Source organism: Oryza glaberrima, chromosome 4 (genome assembly GCF_000147395.1).
Source record: "Oryza glaberrima chromosome 4, OglaRS2, whole genome shotgun sequence".
In the NCBI taxonomy this organism is placed as follows: Eukaryota; Viridiplantae; Streptophyta; class Magnoliopsida; order Poales; family Poaceae; genus Oryza; species Oryza glaberrima.
The window spans coordinates 10,364,915-10,383,082 of NC_068329.1; the positions used below are offsets into that span (position 1 = coordinate 10,364,915).

Here is an 18,168-nt window from a genome sequence, read left to right on the forward strand (position 1 = left end):
TTAACACAATATTTGTTTGAACACTTGTACATATTTGTATTTTTAGAACAGTTATGCTTAAATATTGGAAGATGGATTTGTTACTTGTTTTTGCTTCTATAAGCGTGTGTGGTTTTTACTACATGGTAAGATCCTATAATTCACCTACCATCACGTCTTGGTGGTGGTGTACGTGCGTAGTAGTAGTATGTGTTTGTGTTGGTGTAATCAAAACAAATTTTATACTTACCTAGAAAAGTTATTTAATTTCTCAAATTGAAACTCACACTTAATCACAGAAAAGTAATGCACGTATAAGTACTTAACGAAAAAAATTGCATATGTAACTATTTAGCAAATGGCATGGAACTATTAGTCTGTCGATAGATAGATAGGGAGTGCCATTTACTGCTTGGGATGACCGGAGTTAGTTAGAACTTCCCTATCAACTTTCAAAGCATTGTTGTCCCACATGTGTCCAACTGTCCATGTTCCTGTAAAAAATCTACTATTGTGGAGTAAACAAGTGGGATATACTGTGTTCATAATTTTTTTGAAACACTGTTCATAATTTGATTAAACATATAAAGGAGCATCTGGTGCATTTATTTAGCTACTTCATCCTGTCACAAATACGTGTTGTTTTTCCATTTAAGATCACTTCTAATGGGAATTTTATTATTCATTATGTGTATTTTTAATGATGTGCCAGACATTAATAAAGTGAGGGGGTGAAATAAGTTAATTTTATTTAGACAAAACTATGTATACACTGTTTCAATATTGTTTGTGCTTGCATGTTACCTATGAAAAAAAAATAAAACTACGTACAAGCTATTTCAATTATTATTTAAATATCTTATTGTTTATGTGACATCCTCATAAACATAAAAATGACATCTCTTACTTAAAAATGGAAAGTCAATGCTCAGCGCGTATGACATCTCTTACTTATAAATGCTAGCTATACAAGGACAAAAGGAGTATGACATAAGTTTGAGTACTTAATTGTTTTTACCTAAATGCAAAAACAGTGGCGTAATGTAATAATATATTGATGAAATCCACACGTTTTTGCTTCAGGAATATTTGTATGGTAATGATAGAAATGAGGTAGTTTTAATTTGCATGTTGACGATATTTGACGTTATATCCATTGGTAGATTATGGACTTTTGATTAATTGAGATGGCATGGTTTATAAGAGAAGGGGGGTAATTTGGACCATAGAATGATTATGGAAAAAGTACGAATTACCCCCCGAACTATCGCGGTCGTCCGAATTACCCTCCTGAACCACAAAACTGGACATTCTTCACCCCCAACTATACAAACTGGACGAATTACACCCCTCGACCCAATCTGCGGTGGTTTTGGTCTACGTGGCATACGCGTGGCAGTCCAGTCAGCATTCTATTTATTTAAAAAATGTGGGACCCACCTGTCATACTCCTCCCACTCTTCCTCTCTCTCTCCTCTCCCTCACTCTTCCTCTCTCTCTTCTCTCACTCTCTCCCACTCAACCTCTCTCTCACGCGCACGGCGAGCAGGGTGGAGGGGCGGCGGCAGCGAGCGCGACGGCGAGGCAAGTGCGAGACAGGGCGGAGGGGAAGCGGCGGCGGCGGAGGAGGCGAGGCGGCGGCGAGGCAGGGCGGAGGGACGGCAGTAGCGAGGCACGGCGGAAGGGCGGCGGCGGCGAGGCGAGTGCGAGCGCGAGGCAGGGCGGAGGGGCGGCGGCGGCGGAGGCGAGCGCGGCGGCGAGTGAGGCAGGGCGGAGGGACGGCGGCGGCGGCGGAGGAGGCGAGGCGGCGGTGAGGCAGGGTGGTGGGGCATCGACAGCAAGGCAGGGCGGAAGGGCAGCAGTGGCGGTGAAGCGAGCGCGGCGGCGGAGGTCCACGCCGGCGACGGGATGAGGACGATGACGGATAGGGATGACCAGCTTGCTCGTCCAGGCGCCCACCGTCACGACGCACTTAGCGCCGTGGAACTCCTCGCCGCCGCTCGTCTTCGCGAAGACTCTGGCCTCCCCGTCCTTCTTGACGACGCCGACGACCTCTGCGCCGCCTCGCCTCCTCCTCCTCTACCGCTGCCCCTCCGCCCTGCCTCACCGCCGCCTCGCCTCATCTCCTCCTCCGCCGCCGCTGCCCCTTCGCCCTGCCTCGCGCTCGCCTCGCCGTCGCGCTCGCCTTGCCATCGCGCTCGCCGCTGCCGTCGCCCCTCCGCTCTGCCTCGCCGCTGCTGCCCCTCCGCCCTGCTCACCGTGCGCGTGAGAGAAGAGAGAGAGAGGAAGAGTGAGAGAGAGAAGAGAGAGAGGGGAAGAATAGGAGGAGTATGACAGGTTGGTCCCACAGTTTTTTAATAAATAGAATGCTGACTGGGCTGCCACGTGTACGCCACGTAGAGCAAAACCACCGTGGATTTGGTCGAGGGGGGTAATTCGTCCGGTTTGTATAGTTGGGGGTGAAGAATGTCCGGTTTTATGGTTCAGGGGGGTAATTCAGACGACCACGATAGTTCGGGGGGGGGGAGTTATTCGTACTTTTTCCAATGATTATCGACGCTAAAATAAAAGTGATACGGTTTTACAATGGATTGATGTGAGCGGTGTGGGTGGAGGGACCAAACTTCCTCTTAGTAGAGATCATGTGTTCCATTTATTTGGTGCCTACATGATAAAGCTTCCACTTTGAAACAAAAGATGATTATAAATTTGAAAAATTGTTTTTTGAAGAATATTATAGATTCTTTTACTTGTTTTCTTAGCAAACGCTAAGTTCATTAAAACTAAGAGTAAAAGACATGGCCAGTTTAAGACCGATGTGTCACTAATGTAGTCGATCAACTTGTAAATCGTATGTCTATATCTGTAATTTTCGTTTAATATACGACTCGAGGTTCAAATCACCTTTAATAGGTCAAGCCTTTTCTATTTACCCCTGTTCAAAACCTACTGTAGAAACAAATATGCATTTAATCCATTCGCTTCAAGTTCATTCTCAACCCAAAGTTTTCCTCTATCTCTTCCCCTCTTTTGAATTAGGAAGGGAAAAGCGGCAATGGCTAGGGTGGCACAAAGTGCGACGAGAGTAGGGTGTACTGGAGGGAGGAAGGTGGCACAACTGGTGTGGTGTGGTATCTTCTTCACGAAGATGAGGTCCGTACTGGACTCATGAGATCACCCTCTCCTACTCTTTTTTTATCCGAGAACCTTCGACTGTCAACAATCACCGCTGCTCGCTCCTTACTTCAGGGAGGCGGGGAATTGAATTGGTGGAATCAATTTAGGCATACTGTAGAGGGGCTAAATACAAATTTGTTTCCACGGTTATTTATGGTGTGGACTGAATGCAAAATGTTTTTCTCCGTTGACAACCACGGCAGTACCTTTGATCAAAGGTAGTTTGGACCACAGTTGGTACATTGAACAAGATCGTGGACCTTGACTTGCAATTTATAAATTGATGAACCTAAGTGACACCGCAGTCAAGTCACCAGTGTATTTTGATACAATAAATGCATTTATATTACTACTAACCTTACACCTACTTCCTCCGTCCTAAAGAAAATCAAGCTAGAACAATGTTGATTCTTTTTGGGACAGAGGGAGTATATAATTAGAAATTAAAATATGTGGCTTATAAAAATCGTAGATGAGCAGGAGCGGTGTGTTGAGATTGGTAGCTGAAAGGCCTCTTCTTCATGACTTCCGGCACCAAAACTATTAAACGCCGGCGAAAAACTCAAAGACCGCACGCCATGTGGGGCCTGCTGAGGCGGAGCAGCTCCTCCGGGTTCTCGCCGTCGTCCACCGCCGAGGAGGTCACCGCCGGCATCGACGGCTCGGGCCTCGTCGCCCTCATCACCGGTAAGCCTCAACTGTACTCTCATCCCCTGATTCTTGGTTGATTGACTCCTCTGAAACATGGCTTTGCTCGTAGAATTTCTGTTCTTTTGGTTTGGTATCTAAGTAATTCATCAGCTTGCAAAGTGGTCCTTAACTAATCAATCTATTAGTGTATTTCTCCAAGTGATTCATCTATTAGAGCATGCAAAGTGGTCCTTAACTAATCAATCTATTGGAGCATGCTAACTAATTCATCTATTAGTGAATATATTGTGTATTGCTCCAGGTCGTCCTTAACTAATCAATCGAGCCACTTCCTCCGTTCCAAAATAAATTTATTTCTAGCTCGTGATAATTGCTACTTCTATTATCTTACCTGCTCTTGCTCTATAAATTAAAGAAATTCCATTCATTCGATATTTGTTACCTATTGCAAGGTGATTGTACCTTAATTAGGTTACTTGTGGTGGAACTAGCCCACTCGGGTTCATATCCTAAACTTGATATGCATGCTCGGATTTACGGCTATCTGTTCTTCAGTGGTAAGTGACGTATCCATTGATAACGGGATTCCCGTGGTGACTTCGTCAATCTCAAGATATGATGACCAAGTCTTTCAGAGATGCTCATAAAGATAGTGTGTGAGTTTTCAGGGGTAAATGTATGTGTTGTAAGCGCCTTCGTTTATACCGTGTTTTTTTAGAAAATATATTATCTTCTGTTTCACCAATATTTATTTTCTATTAATCAGAGACACTTGGTTTTATTTGCTCTTCATGCATGCTGATTTTGGGACTGATACAGTATAAAGAAATCTTAGCCGTTACTTTTTATTTCCTTTATCTATTAAGAAATATATTTTAACATCCTAATTTAATAAAATACATAACAAAAGGAAAACGTTATTACCCATAGAATATTTTCCAAAATTTAACCATCAGAGAATTTTAATAGTGGTTGTAAGGAATTCTAATGCACAGAATGAATGTGCAAAACAAATATTATACTTTACAAAAGAGATAAATGAATGACTTAAAAATCGTTGATTCCAAATAGGAGACAAAATTAAAATATGATTCAGATTATAAATACTAGAATTTTGATAGCCATTCAAATGGATTTTTTTTTCTAGTCAATCTTAGCATTAATATTCTAGTGTCAAATTTGAATTATGCGGATTTGAAAATTCTCATTCAAGATTTTCACAATTCGTTTTGAACTTCTAAAAGTATCTATTTTGAAGATTTAAAGCTATATATGTCTTTACATAATCATCCTAATTTGAAAAAAAGCAAAAAAAATATTTAAATCAAAGTTTCGTTATAAACCAAAGCTTTGTTGTTCAAAATATAATTTGGGCACTGAAATTTTTCTAGAGATTGATTATGAAGATTTAAGAGTATCGCTTTGCATAATCATCTGAATTTTGATAAAAATCAAACAACTATTCCGGAACTATATACAATTAAAAGTATTTTATTTTAACTTTTGTTATAAACCGAACCTTGCGTGTTCAATTTTTCCGCTATGGAAATTTTTATTCAATTTGGAACATGATTTTTGTATTTTTATAGTATTAGAAACCTGAATGTCAAATTAGTTAAGGAAAATTTGGACTACAATAATTGCCTTTGGTAGAATTTAAATAGTAAAAAAATATATGATATTTTACCATCCATGATGTAAATGCAACACTAATCCCTTTGGTCAATGGGTGATGGATGATGCACAATAATTTAATGCGCCATAAAAAAAATCCTAATCAAATTGTATTGCAGACCTGAATTAGTTGGCATCATTGCTGATGGATATGTTTCTTGCAGGTGCCTCCAGTGGGATTGGGGCTGAAACATGCCGAATCCTGGTGATGCGGGGTGTGTATGTTGTTATGGGGGTTAGGAATTTATCTGCCGGTGCACGCGTGAGGGATGAGATATTGAAACAAGTTCCGTCTGCAAAGATTGAGATTCTTAATCTTGACCTTAGCTCGATGTCATCCGTGAGGAGATTTGCAGAGAATTTCAAAGCTTTGAACCTTCCTTTGAACATTCTGATGTAAGCAAATCTATGTTTGGATGTACTTCCTCCGTTTCATAATGTAAGTCATTCTAGCATTACCTACATTCATATAGATGTTAATGAATTTAAACATATATGTGTGTCTAGATTCATTAACAATTATATGAATGTGGATAATGCTAGAAAGTCTTATATTATGAAACGAAATTGGCTACATTGGCATGTTTTGGTAGAAAGAAACATTGCGCATTTTACAGAACTATAATTGCAACAACATAATCTGCAATGTAGGGATTTTGGTGCCGAACAAACTGGATTGAGCAATCGATCTGGCTATTGAGAGTTTGAGATATTGAATAATATTAAAATACTCTGTAAGCAAGATTAATTGTCAATATTGATGTTTAGCTAGGTTGCGCATTATGACAGTATAACTGGAAGGTAAAAGTGACTTTGAAACCTCCACTAAAAAACTCTATTCCATCTCTATTGAATATGTTTTATCTTTATCTTTTTACATATTGCCCTATCCTTGACGAAACAATTTTATTCTGCTCTGTTTAAAGAAATAATGCAGGGGTTTGTTTTGTGCCCTTCAAGCTTTCAGAGGATGGCATTGAGCTGCATTTTGCAACGAATCACGTCGGTATGATCCACTTTTACAGTCCTTAGACTCCAAACTGAAACTTTTGATTGCAAGCAGGTTTTGCTAAAACATGAAACTAAATTTATACTGTAGAATATTAGAGTTTCAGTTTATTTCAATCCATGGACTTGCATGTTTACCAAAACAGTACATACTTTACACAATTACACTTGTACCTCATCATATTTGCCTATTTGGCTGGACTACTCATCTTACACCCATTTTTGGTTCCTTATGTAGAAAACATCTGCTTTTGTTGTATGATTGCATTCTTGAGTTAATGATGCCATGCAGGGCATTTTCTACTGACTGATCTTTTAATCGAGAAGATGAAAGTTACAGCTATAGAAAGTGGCAAAGAAGGAAGGGTTGTGATGGTTGCTTCCGTGAGCTACAGTTTCTCTTATCGAGGGGGGATTCGTTTTGATAAGACCAATGATGAATCTGGGTATTACTTTGTGACGCAACGCATTTTGCCCCTTTTTTACATGTTATTTACCTTCTAGATCAAAGATGAGAAAACAGATTTGTACAAGGACATGACATTCAACTACATATTTTTATTCTCTCTTGTTAGGTATAACAGATTCCTTGCTTACGGCCAGTCCAAGCTTGCCAACATATTGCATTCTAATTTATTATCTAGCCACTTGAAGGTTCTCACTTTTCTCCTTCTTTCCCTTTACTTTGGGTGATTCACACTAACTCTAGTTAATCTTTTTGTTCCACACATCGTTAGCCTGTTCTGTAATCTTATAAAAAAAATATATGGTAGTACTATGTTAAACTATTCTGTTGTTAACAAAATCATGTAGCTCTTTAGCTAAATTAATAATAAGAAGTTATCATAAAAATAAACCTCCTAGTGGTAAAACACCGACAGAGGATGGAAGTCAATTGCCCTGTTGTTTGTATTATGGAGCTGTTCTATGTACATGATATGATCGCATTACTATCTCTAAAAGCTTCACAGAATTCCTTGATGATAAATGTTTCTCTGCTGAAAGGAACAAGATGCAAAAGTAATAGTGAACTCTCTTCATCCTGGAGCTGTTGCCACCAACATTTTGCACCACTGGTGTCCCCTATATGGTACGAATATATCTCACAAGTGCAACTTTTTTATTTGGAAAAATAAAGCAAATTCAATACTCATGGATGATTGGTCGAATCTCACCTCGTACAATGTTTACTTTGATGTATCTGGTCTGACTAGCAACTAATGTAGGTCTTAGCTTGTTGACATTTTCCTTCTATATACTGGTTTCTCTAAGCTCAAATTCATCTCATTCTTGCATTTATGAGACACGCATTCCTTCTAGTACCTAGTAACAACATATAAATTTAGAGATTGGTTGCAAACTCCATTGGCCTAATTTCACGGATTTATATTCCTTCTAGCTTATTGTAATCGATTTTTTTTACTCTTCTAGTTGCACAATAATTTTCTCCAGAATTTTCTTGTGCATATAGGAGTACGAGCATAATTATTCCATGTACAGAGATAATAGTAATTTAATAAAGGAGTGTTTCATAAAGGAAAACCACTTTGGTTGTCTATCCCCACATTCCTGCTTTATTTTTTTGAACTACAGAACAAGTGGGTACAGTACTATATGTTTTAATGGCTGGAATTTTACTACTCCCAAACTCTTCCATTGGATTACTTAACCCCTAAACTATTTTTAGCTAATTTCGTTCACTTTAATCCTCAATAGCATCTCCCTTCTTTGTTTCTCTTTTCGCAAGTCTTATTTTAAGTTAAAGTCTTCAAGCCATACATGACACCATTAACAATGTTTTTTAAAAAATATGACTATTTGCTAAAATTTAAGACCTTGATGTTTAAATCAACTTACTGCTTCCAATCTTTGTAAATAGCAGTGATTAAAAATTTCAGAAAAAATGGAGAGGTAGGTTATAACTCATCTATCAACACTACCAAATTTCGGCGCAAAATAAGATTTACATAGAGAGAGAGAGAAAAGAGAGAAATACCGTATGGTGCACTGTTTCTACTAGTTCAGGGTTAACTGCTCCAATAAAATAGTCTGAGAGAGTGTGTATTTTTTTTCTACTGCAGATAGAAAGCTATAATCTTCCTCTTCTTCTTTTTTATTATTTCAGGTGCTATCCGTGCAATTGGTAAATATTTTGTTAAAGGTGTTGAACAAGTAAGTTTCAGAACATTCTTTGTTCCTTTCACAAGATAAAAGTAACATAATTCTGTTTTATTGTATATGCATTATATGTATTTTTTATATGCAATCTAAGTCCACGTGTTTACTTGATAGGTAACACATATGTTTTTTTGCCAACATTTTTATTGCACTACATAAATGATTTTTACAAATGACAAACCAATTAACATGATCCGAACCCTGCAATCGTACCACCACGTTTCCTCTGGTTATCAATCCTATTGAAAACCCGATTGACCTCGCCGAGAAGGCTAATCCCTGTATACGAATCGAAGAACATAAGCAAGAACAAGGTATATTATAACTCAATATGTAGATGAATGATTAAGTTCTCAAAGTTGGGGTTCCACAAACCGAATTAGCGGTGAAACTTCAATGGCAGAAATAATCTAAGCAAAATCCAACTTTAAACTATGGCAATTAATGAAAAAACATGATTAGAGGCGTCCTAGGGTTAGTCTTAGGGCGCACACCCCCTTGGGCTTAGCCCACAACTTCTAGAAGGAATCTCCATATGATTAGAGACATCATAGGGGGTGTGTGCGCCTTAGGACGTCTCTAACCTAAGTCGAGCCTCCTGACAACATTAACTTCAAACGGAATCTCTAGGGTGCACATCCCCTTGGCTTGGACCCGTTTGAAGTTGATGCTGTCAGAAGGCCAGAATCTGAATTTAAAAAACGTAGAATTTCATATCTTCCATTCTATGAACTAAAAGTGACGTGGTAACATGGGAGTAAACTTTGGGAAGGATATTGGTTAGTCCCCAATTAACTTCATTGATCACTCAAGCACTCCGTATGTCCGCTCCCCTTTCCTTCACCCAAGCAAGTTCGTCTGCAAACGTGAACATACAAGACTTATAGTGCAATAATGTTTATTCAAATATATGACACGTAAATCTAACATAGAAAGCATGCACATTTGCTTGATAAATACTTAAGGTAGCCATGATCATATACAAGCTAGTGTTGTCCTCATCACCTACCACCGCACCCACCATCATCGAGTGTAGGATCGAATCACAATAACTAAGCCAACCAGAGGGGGGGTGAATGGTTGGTATACCCAAAAACCAAAACTTTTAGCGGAAATAAAAGTTACCCTCAAATTCGACGGAGATTGGTCTGACCGAAGTTGTCCTGCCAGTTTGACAAATAAACCTTCAAAGTATTGCTACCATGCACAAGAAAATACCATATGTATAGAACAAAGCTCTCTTTTCTCAATTTTTCTCATTGTCATATTTTTGCTTGATAAAACCATGAGGTACAAACTTCCCCTCAAATCATGCCAAAAGGATGAATTATTCCCAATTCACCACGAAGAAAAGCAAAACGATTAGAACCCAAAGGTTTAGTGAAAATATCAGCAAGTTGCAACTTTGTGTCCAAAAACTGCAATTCCACATCTCCCTTCTCAACATGATCCCTCAAAAAGTGAAAACGAATATCAATGTGCTTTGTGCGTGAGTGTTGAACAGGATTCTTAGCAATGTTAATAGCACTAGTATTACCACAAAAGAGAGGTACTTTCTCAAAAGTAAGACCATAATCTTTCAACGTACATAAAAGCCAAAGAATCTGTGAACAACAACTAGCAGCAGCAACATATTTAGATTTAGCAGTTGATTGAGCAACACTAGATTGTTTTCTAGAAGACCATGCAATCAATGATATACCAAGAAAATGACATGTTCCACTAGTGCTTTTCCTATCAATTCTACAACCACCAAAATCAGCATCGGAATATACACTTAAGCATATAGAAGATGAAGTAGAATACCAATTTCCAAAACTGATTCAAATACCTCATTATTCGCTTGACTGCTTGACGATGTGAAGCACGAGGAGAAGCTTGAAAGCGCGCACACAAGCACACAACAAATTATATGTCTGGCCTAGAAGCAGTTAGATACAATAAAGATCCAATCATACTTCTGTACTCCTTTTGATCAACAGCTTCACCATCTTCATCAGGATCTAACACGGCTGTAGAACCAATTGGTGTTGAAATTCGCTTGCAGTTCTCCATCTTGAACCGTCTCAAAAGATCCTTTGTGTACTTCGTTTGATGCACAAATGTACCTTGAGTGTTTGCTTAATTTGCAATCCCAAAAAGTACGATAACTCACCCATCATACTCATCTCAAATTCCCTGCGCATAGTCTCAGCAAACTCCACAACCAAAGCATGAGTTGAACAACCAAAGATGATATCATCCACATAAATCTGAACAAACAGTTGATTATCACCATACTTAAGAATAAAAAGCGTTTTGTCAACCTTTCCCATTGTAAAACCTTTCGAAAGCAAAAAGTTCTTAAGCCTATCAAACCATGCTCTAGGTGCTTGTTTCAAACCATACAAAACTTTAGACAATTTAAAAACATGGTTGGGAAAATCAGGATTTTCAAAACCTGGTGGTTGTTTGACATAAACTTCCTCATGTATAAAACCATTTAAAAAAGCACTTTTCACATCCATTTGATACAATTTAAAACCTTTTAAAGCAGCAAAAGCGAACAGAAGTCTAATTGCCTCAATTCTAGCAACAGGAGCAAAAGTTTCATCAAAATCCAAACCCTCCACCTGGGTAAAACTTTGAGCAACAAGTCTAGCTTTATTTCTCACAATTAAACCATTCGCATTTTGTTTATTTTTGAAAACCCACTTGGTTCCAATAATATTATGTCCAGAAGGTGGTTCAACTAAAGTCCAAACTTTGTTTCTCTCAAAATTTTCAAGTTCTTCATGCATGGCGTTAATCCACGATTCATCGATTAATGCATGTGACACATCTTTGGGTTCAAAAGAAGCAACAAATGCAGGATTTGCACAAACATTATGAGTCATTACCTTAGACCTTGTAGTCCGCTCACCTAGATTACCAATGATTTGTTCCGGTGGATGTCGTCATTGAATGTGCAAAGGAGCAGCAACTTCTGAAGTTGATTCACGTCCTATATCAGTTTTGGTTGAAGTTGTAATCTCCGGAGGACCATCTCGATCAGCATCAACAGTACCCGAACCCGACATGCCTGGCTGGTCTGACCGCACCTCCTGTATTGGTCTGACCGGCGGCGTGCCGGCGGTCTGACCGGCCTGTCGCCCGGTCTGACCACCCGAGCTGACCTCGTCATTGTCGTCGTCGCTCTCGTCTTAAAAAGTACGACCATCCTCCCCCTGAACCTGTGACTATGTACCTGCAATATCGGGTCTAGTACCTGGACTAGCCTCATCAAAAGAAACTTCGCAAGTCTCAACGATTTTGTTAGTCTCCAAAATAAGTACACGATAGCCACGAGAATGTGCGGGGTAACCAGGAAACAATCCATCGGTAGAACGTGCCTCAAACTGATCCAAATTTCCAGATTTCAAGACAAAGCACTTGCGACTAAAAACACGCAAATGTGAAACTTTGGGTTGACGTCCAAATCGAAGTTCATAAGAAGTTTTTCCAAGTTTTGATCTCAAGAAAACTCGATTTGAAATATAGCATGCAGTGTTAATCGCCTCAGCCCAAAATTTTCAAGGAGTTTTATACTCATCCAACATCGTTCTAGCCATCTCAACCAAAACACGATTTTTCCTTTCAACAACACCATTTTGTTGAGGAACACGAGGAGAAGAAAATTCATGTTCAAGACCTCTTTCGTTGCAAAATTGTTCAAATGAAGCATTTTTAAATTCACCACCATTATCACATCAAATTCTTTTCAAAGAACCAGGAAATTCAAGATCCAATCGAAGAAATAAACCACGAAAGTGTTGAAAAGCTTCGTCCTTAGTTGCCATCAAGAAAACCCAAGAATATCGAGAAAAATCGTCAACAATAACCAACACATACCACTTTCCTCCAACAGATTGCACTCTAGCTGGACCAACAATGTCCATGTGTAATAGCTGTCCTGGTGTATCCGTCATCATAGAAACAATAGGAGCATGTGAAGAAGCAACTATCTTAGCATGACGACATGGTGTACAAACCAAATCAAGATCTTTCTTAAGTTTAGGCAAACCATGAACAAGATCCAAACCACTTAACCTAGTGAGATGATCAAAACCAACAAGTCCAAGTCTACGATGCCAAAACATCACATCTTTATCAAACTTAGCAACCAAACATGTTATCACAGGTGAAGCAGGATTATCAAAATCAGCTTTAAACACTCTTCCACATCGAGAAATATTCAACACAGAATCACCACAAGAATCAAAAACTTTACTTCCAGTTTTCTTAAAGTGAACCTCAAAATCTTCATCAACAATTTGTGAATCTGAAAGCAAATTGTACTTTAAGTCCTCAACCAAAGCTACATTCTTCAATTCAAATTTCTCATTTACCTTAACCAAACCTGTAGCGAGAACGACACTAGTAGAAGCATCATCAAAGATAATCGATTCAGTCTTGATGCCTTTTTGAGGGAGGAGAACCAATTTTTATCATCGGTTCATGTGCCGCGAACAACCGGAATCCACGATCCACACGTTCTCCTTCCTTGCCACCAAAGCCTACACATAAGCAGAAGTCGAAGCCTCAGTACTGGGTTGGATGATAATAAAAATTTAGGAATCCAGTACTGAGACACACGACCAGAAGATCCAATAGGCATATATCCACGTGCAAAAACAGTTTGAGAATTTTCCGAAAAATTTCTCCGAGGCCGGTCTGACCGAGGGGGTACAGCCGGTCTGATCGAGGGCCGGTCTGACCGCTGCTGCACCGCCGATCTGACCGGTGTCCGGTCCGACCGCCCCTCAGTAGCCGGTCTGACTGCGGGACCCACTACGGTCTGACCGGTTTCCTCGAGGGAAAACCAGATTTTTGCCACTTTGATTTTGCAAAAGCAATATCTCTCTCCTTTTTCTGTTTATGTGGTAATCTGAAACAAAAACCAACAATATGTCCATCTTTACCACAAAAAGAACAAGTATATTTTTCACGATGATTGGACATATTGGTAGAATCAGATGGCTTAGCAACACAAGCAACAACATGAGATTTTGCATGCACAAAATTGGATCTTGAAGATGATGCACTTAAGGTAGACATGATACCAGCAGATTTAAACACAGTTTTATTAGTATCAGGTTTAACCAAAATCTCTCCACTTCTAGCACCAGCACCTAACACAACAGGAGGATGTCTAGTATGATGAGCATAAGGATTAAAACCTAAACCACGGTTATATGTGCTAACCTTAGATTGATCTAAAATTATGTTGAGGTTCTTTGTACCATCAGAAAATCTTTGCAAACAATTTTTCAAAGAAGAAGCCTCTTTTTCCAAATTAGCACAATTTTCACAATCGACCATGACACCTTTGCTTTTACGACACTTGGGGCAAGAAAGCACTTTATTGTTTTTCAACAACATCTTCCATGTACTCAACACGACCTAAAGCATCTTTTAATTTCAACTTATTCAAAGTACAAATTGTGCAATCCAAAACATCATGAAGTTATTTTAACTTTTTAGCAGAAATCATGTTAAACATCAAACTAGCATGAAAAGCAATTTGATATTTTTGCAACATCGTTTTAGTTAAAAATAACTCATCCAAAGTGCGTGTGTGCAAACCAAAAACAAGAGCTAGAGAAGATCTATTTTTCAAATCATGTGCAGCATTAACATCTCTAATTTTTGAAATCTCATTCATTAAAACCTCACTGTTTGTGCAATCATCATCATTAGGAATAAGAGATTTTAATCTAGCAATTTCAGAATTAAGATATTCAATGATAAACTCCTGTTTTCTGTACATATTCTCACACTTCATATTTTTTGCACTCAAAATATTAGTAGCTTCCTCAAGAGCACTTACCTCATTGTCTTCATACTCTGAATCTGATTCACCACGCACCATGAAGCAAACACCGGAGATGTTCTTTCCCTTATCTTCATCTCCATTCTCACCATCTGCATCGCTTAGTGGCTCAAACGCGGCGTAGACTTGATCAAAAGCCTTCTTGAGAGTCTCCATGATCTTCCTCCCTTGAATGTACCCTTCGGCTTGTTGTCATTGGTCTTCTCATCACCATTATCTTCCCTCCTCGCTCTCCCAAGCTTAGGACATTGCGAACGAAAGTGATCCGTAGAACCACATTCAAAGCAACGATTTGGTCCACCTCTTTTCCTGTACTTAACATTAGTCACAGCTTGAGAAAGTCTGTTAGATAACAAAACCAAGTCCTCCTCCTCGAACTGTTCGAGTTGATCATCGGACATGGCATTAAACAAAGCAAATGCGGAAGACTTCGATGAAGAAGAATCAACATACAAAGAAGTTGAGGAAGAAACCAAAGCACTCGACCTTGAATCAACTTTACGAGAAAGAATATTCATCTCATGTGTTTTCAATTTTGTGTAAAGCGAATCCAAAGTCGAAGTAGACATGTCAACGGACTCCTAAATAGATGTAACTTTCATCTCCAAATAGACATGTCAAGACCATTCAAAAAGTGGCGAGAAATCTCAGATTGTGTATAATTAACATCATAAGAAGAATCAACAGATATAAGATCACTCAAAATTTTATTAAACCTAGAAAGATAGTCATCCAAAGCTTCTCCAGGTTTCATCTCAAATTTAATGTACTCATTTTTGAAAAGATCTCGACGAAGCTCTTTAAAGTTATTTGTTCCTTGATGAAAATTACTCAAAGCAATCCAAATCTCATGGGCAGTTTGAAGATGAGCAACACGATCATAATCCGAACGAGAAATCCTACTCAAAAGAATATTGCAAGCTTTACAATTTTGTTCAAACTCAGTTTTTAAAGCAGCAGTATTAATTTGTTCAGGAATCATATAAGGATGAGAAACTTTTCTCCAAATATCATAATCTTCAGCCATAATGTAAGATTGCATCCTACTACACCAATGAGAAAAATCCGTTCCATCGAAGACATGAGGCTTAGTTGAAAACATAACAGCCATGGCAAAAAACTCTAGATCGATTAAAATTCAAAGAAGAAAACAAGGCTCTGATACCACTTGTAGGATCGAATCACAATAACTAAGCCAACCAGAGAGGGGTGAATGGTTGGTATACCCAAAAACCAAAACTTTTAGAAGAAATAGATCGATCGGTCCTGCCAGTCTAACCGCACCTGTGCCGTCGGTCTGACCGATATAGATCGATCGGTCCGACCACCCTGAGATCGCCTGCCGCGCCTGTTGACGTCGCCGGTCTAACCGCCTTGCGCCCACCGGTCTGACCGCCGGTATGTCGCCGTTAGACCGCCGAAACCCGGTGAAACACAAATTGAAGAACTCTTAAAATGGATGACGACTTTATTGATTCTCTTCGTGTTTACAAAGTGCACCAACAACACTCCTTACAAAAATTTCGACTAAACTCGAAACCCTAACTCAACTATCAACTCAATTGCTCTCAAAAAGCGATACTGAGAAGCCTCACGCTCCCCCTCTATTTATACCTGAGGTAGGCAGCCTAAAGCCACTAACCAAACTCAAACTAGAAGTCCTAGTCACCCTAGAAAACCCTCTAGTACAATAAACAAATTTTACATAACCAATCATACCAAATTTGGACTCCTTCCAAATTCGACTCCGCATCCCATACGCACACAATACCTCTATCGTATGCCATATGGAATCTTCACCAACCACGTGTATTGAACTCTAGCCTTAGTATCCCGCATGATCTCTGACCACCACGGACGTCGTCTTATCCCCAAGCCGACTACCGGTCCATCACCGCAAATACTCTCCCGGCATCTCGAGTCACCTACACATAGAACAAACAAAGAAACCATATTCCGAGACCAATCTATCCCCAACTTGACTCATTAGTAGCAAACGATAGTATTACATACGCATAGTATCCATCTAGAAGCCATAATCATGAAACAATCACGGATATCCAAACAAACAATCCGAAATTGAAACCGACATAGAGTCGGCCGGTCAGACCGCAGGCTGTGCCGGTCTGACCGTGCGATACACGCCGGTCTGACCAGTCCCAACAGACAGCAGCACCTGTAGATCACCTGTGAAATCCAATAATCTTCAAAACCACTTCGCAAATAAATTCCAAATAACAAAACTAATAATCTCCGATGCCAATTGTTCATCACAGAATAATAATCAAAAACACCTTTGATTTTACACCGAGCTCCCTAGCACCTGATCCACCGCTTCTGTATATGGCCACCGCCATTGATTCCATCGTCACCATCACCTGAAGCTCGACAGAACTCCACCACCCGAAGCAGCCATTGTCATCACCTATTCACCTCCGCAGCCCGAGGCAACCATCGCCGCCGCTAGAAACCCGCTGTGCCTTCGCCTCTTGTCGCTGCCACTCGGAGGATAGGAGTGGGGATGAGGGAGAAGTGAGAGTAGACATGACTTAGAGAATTGAGGAGACTCAGAGACCACTTTTTTTTTTAGAGTTGGTGTTATATTAAAATTACTAATTCATAACCTTGAAAAATTTACAGGACAAAATCTCCTTGAAAAATTCACTAATTCGTAACCTTTTTCTGTTAATTGTTCAAAACCACCCATACTCATATATTCAATGCTTATCCTTGTTTGTTTTTGCAGGGTGCAGCCACAGTGTGCTACGTGGCATTGCATCCTCAGGTTGCTGGAGTCACTGGCGAATACTTTTCTGACTGCAATATCACTGAACTGAAATCTCATGCGCTCGACATGGACCTCGCCAAAAGATTGTGGGATTTCAGTCTCAGCCTAATCCGCTGATAAAAATTATTGTCGCAATAGCTATGTAAAGTCCACTATGGGAAACAAAACGAAACTAGTTAGAAATTTAAAGTAAAGTATCTCCAAAGATAAATTGCGAATGGAGCACTGGCTGTACAGAAATGATAAATGTAATGCTGAAATAATTGCTGGAAGAGAACAATATGGGAAAATAAGTTCCTGACCATCTTTGGTTTCGAGGAAACCTAATGTGTGGGAGTGCAATTTTAATTTTGCGTATCTTAGTTATATGTAGAGGCTGGTAGTGTTTTTAAATTGTTGTATCATCACTTTGATGTAATTGATCAAGTTCAATTTATGTTCTGGCACGATCTAAAGAACTATAAAAGCTGTGTCGTCTCATGGCCGCACAAAACGACCAAAAGCACAAACTATCGGAGAAATCCAGCTCGAGCTCACTATTAAGATCACCTTATAGCTAGCTAGGAACTAAATTCCATGCATGGATACGCAGAGAATTAAAGAGTTGGTTAGAATTCGAGATCAAATATGAACAAACAACGTGTCTTGTTCTGTAGGTCCTACTGACATGTACTCCCTCCGTTTCACTAATAACACTTTCCACATTCATATTGATGTTAATGAATCTAGACACAATATAAATGTGAGAAATGCTATAATAACTTATATTATGAAACGGAGAAAGTAAACCATATATATCGCATCGCGCGTAAACACATGGACAATGGGCGAGCTAATTTCATTGCAATGTAGCCGTTTTCGT

General features: G+C 39.4%; 1 protein-coding gene across 3 annotated transcripts; it reads left to right on the forward strand.

Annotated features, from left to right (window-relative positions):
- Nucleotides 1–3,584: 3,584 nt before the first annotated feature.
- On the forward strand, nt 3,585–17,769 carry LOC127769597 (short-chain dehydrogenase TIC 32, chloroplastic-like). 3 transcript variants are annotated; one of them, XM_052295192.1, is made up of 9 exons: nt 3,585–3,843; nt 4,260–4,364; nt 5,646–5,877; nt 6,408–6,487; nt 6,782–6,935; nt 7,074–7,143; nt 7,495–7,579; nt 8,615–8,661; nt 17,265–17,769. In XM_052295192.1, the coding sequence occupies exons 1-9, from the start codon at nt 3,678–3,680 to the stop codon at nt 17,421–17,423; spliced, it is 1,098 nt and encodes a 365-aa protein (XP_052151152.1). In that variant the 5' UTR covers nt 3,585–3,677; the 3' UTR covers nt 17,424–17,769. The 3 variants fall into 3 exon arrangements, with proteins under 3 accessions (XP_052151152.1, XP_052151151.1, XP_052151153.1); XM_052295191.1 differs by having other exon boundaries at nt 3,590–3,843; nt 7,065–7,143; nt 17,265–17,767; XM_052295193.1 differs by lacking the exon at nt 4,260–4,364 and having other exon boundaries at nt 3,595–3,843; nt 7,065–7,143; nt 17,265–17,766.
- Nucleotides 17,770–18,168: the final 399 nt, after the last annotated feature.

What these genes read in the sequence shown, in the direction of transcription:
- LOC127769597 (XM_052295191.1), top strand. Translation starts at nt 3,678, where the DNA reads ATGACTTCCGGCACCAAAACTATTAAACGCCGGCGAAAAACTCAAAGA. An exon ending in CTTCCTTTGAACATTCTGAT is followed by an intron (nt 5,878 to 6,407) that starts GTAAGCAAATCT and finishes CTCTGTTTAAAG; the next exon opens with AAATAATGCAGGGGTTTGTT. An exon ending in TTTTGCAACGAATCACGTCG is followed by an intron (nt 6,488 to 6,781) that starts GTATGATCCACT and finishes GATGCCATGCAG; the next exon opens with GGCATTTTCTACTGACTGAT.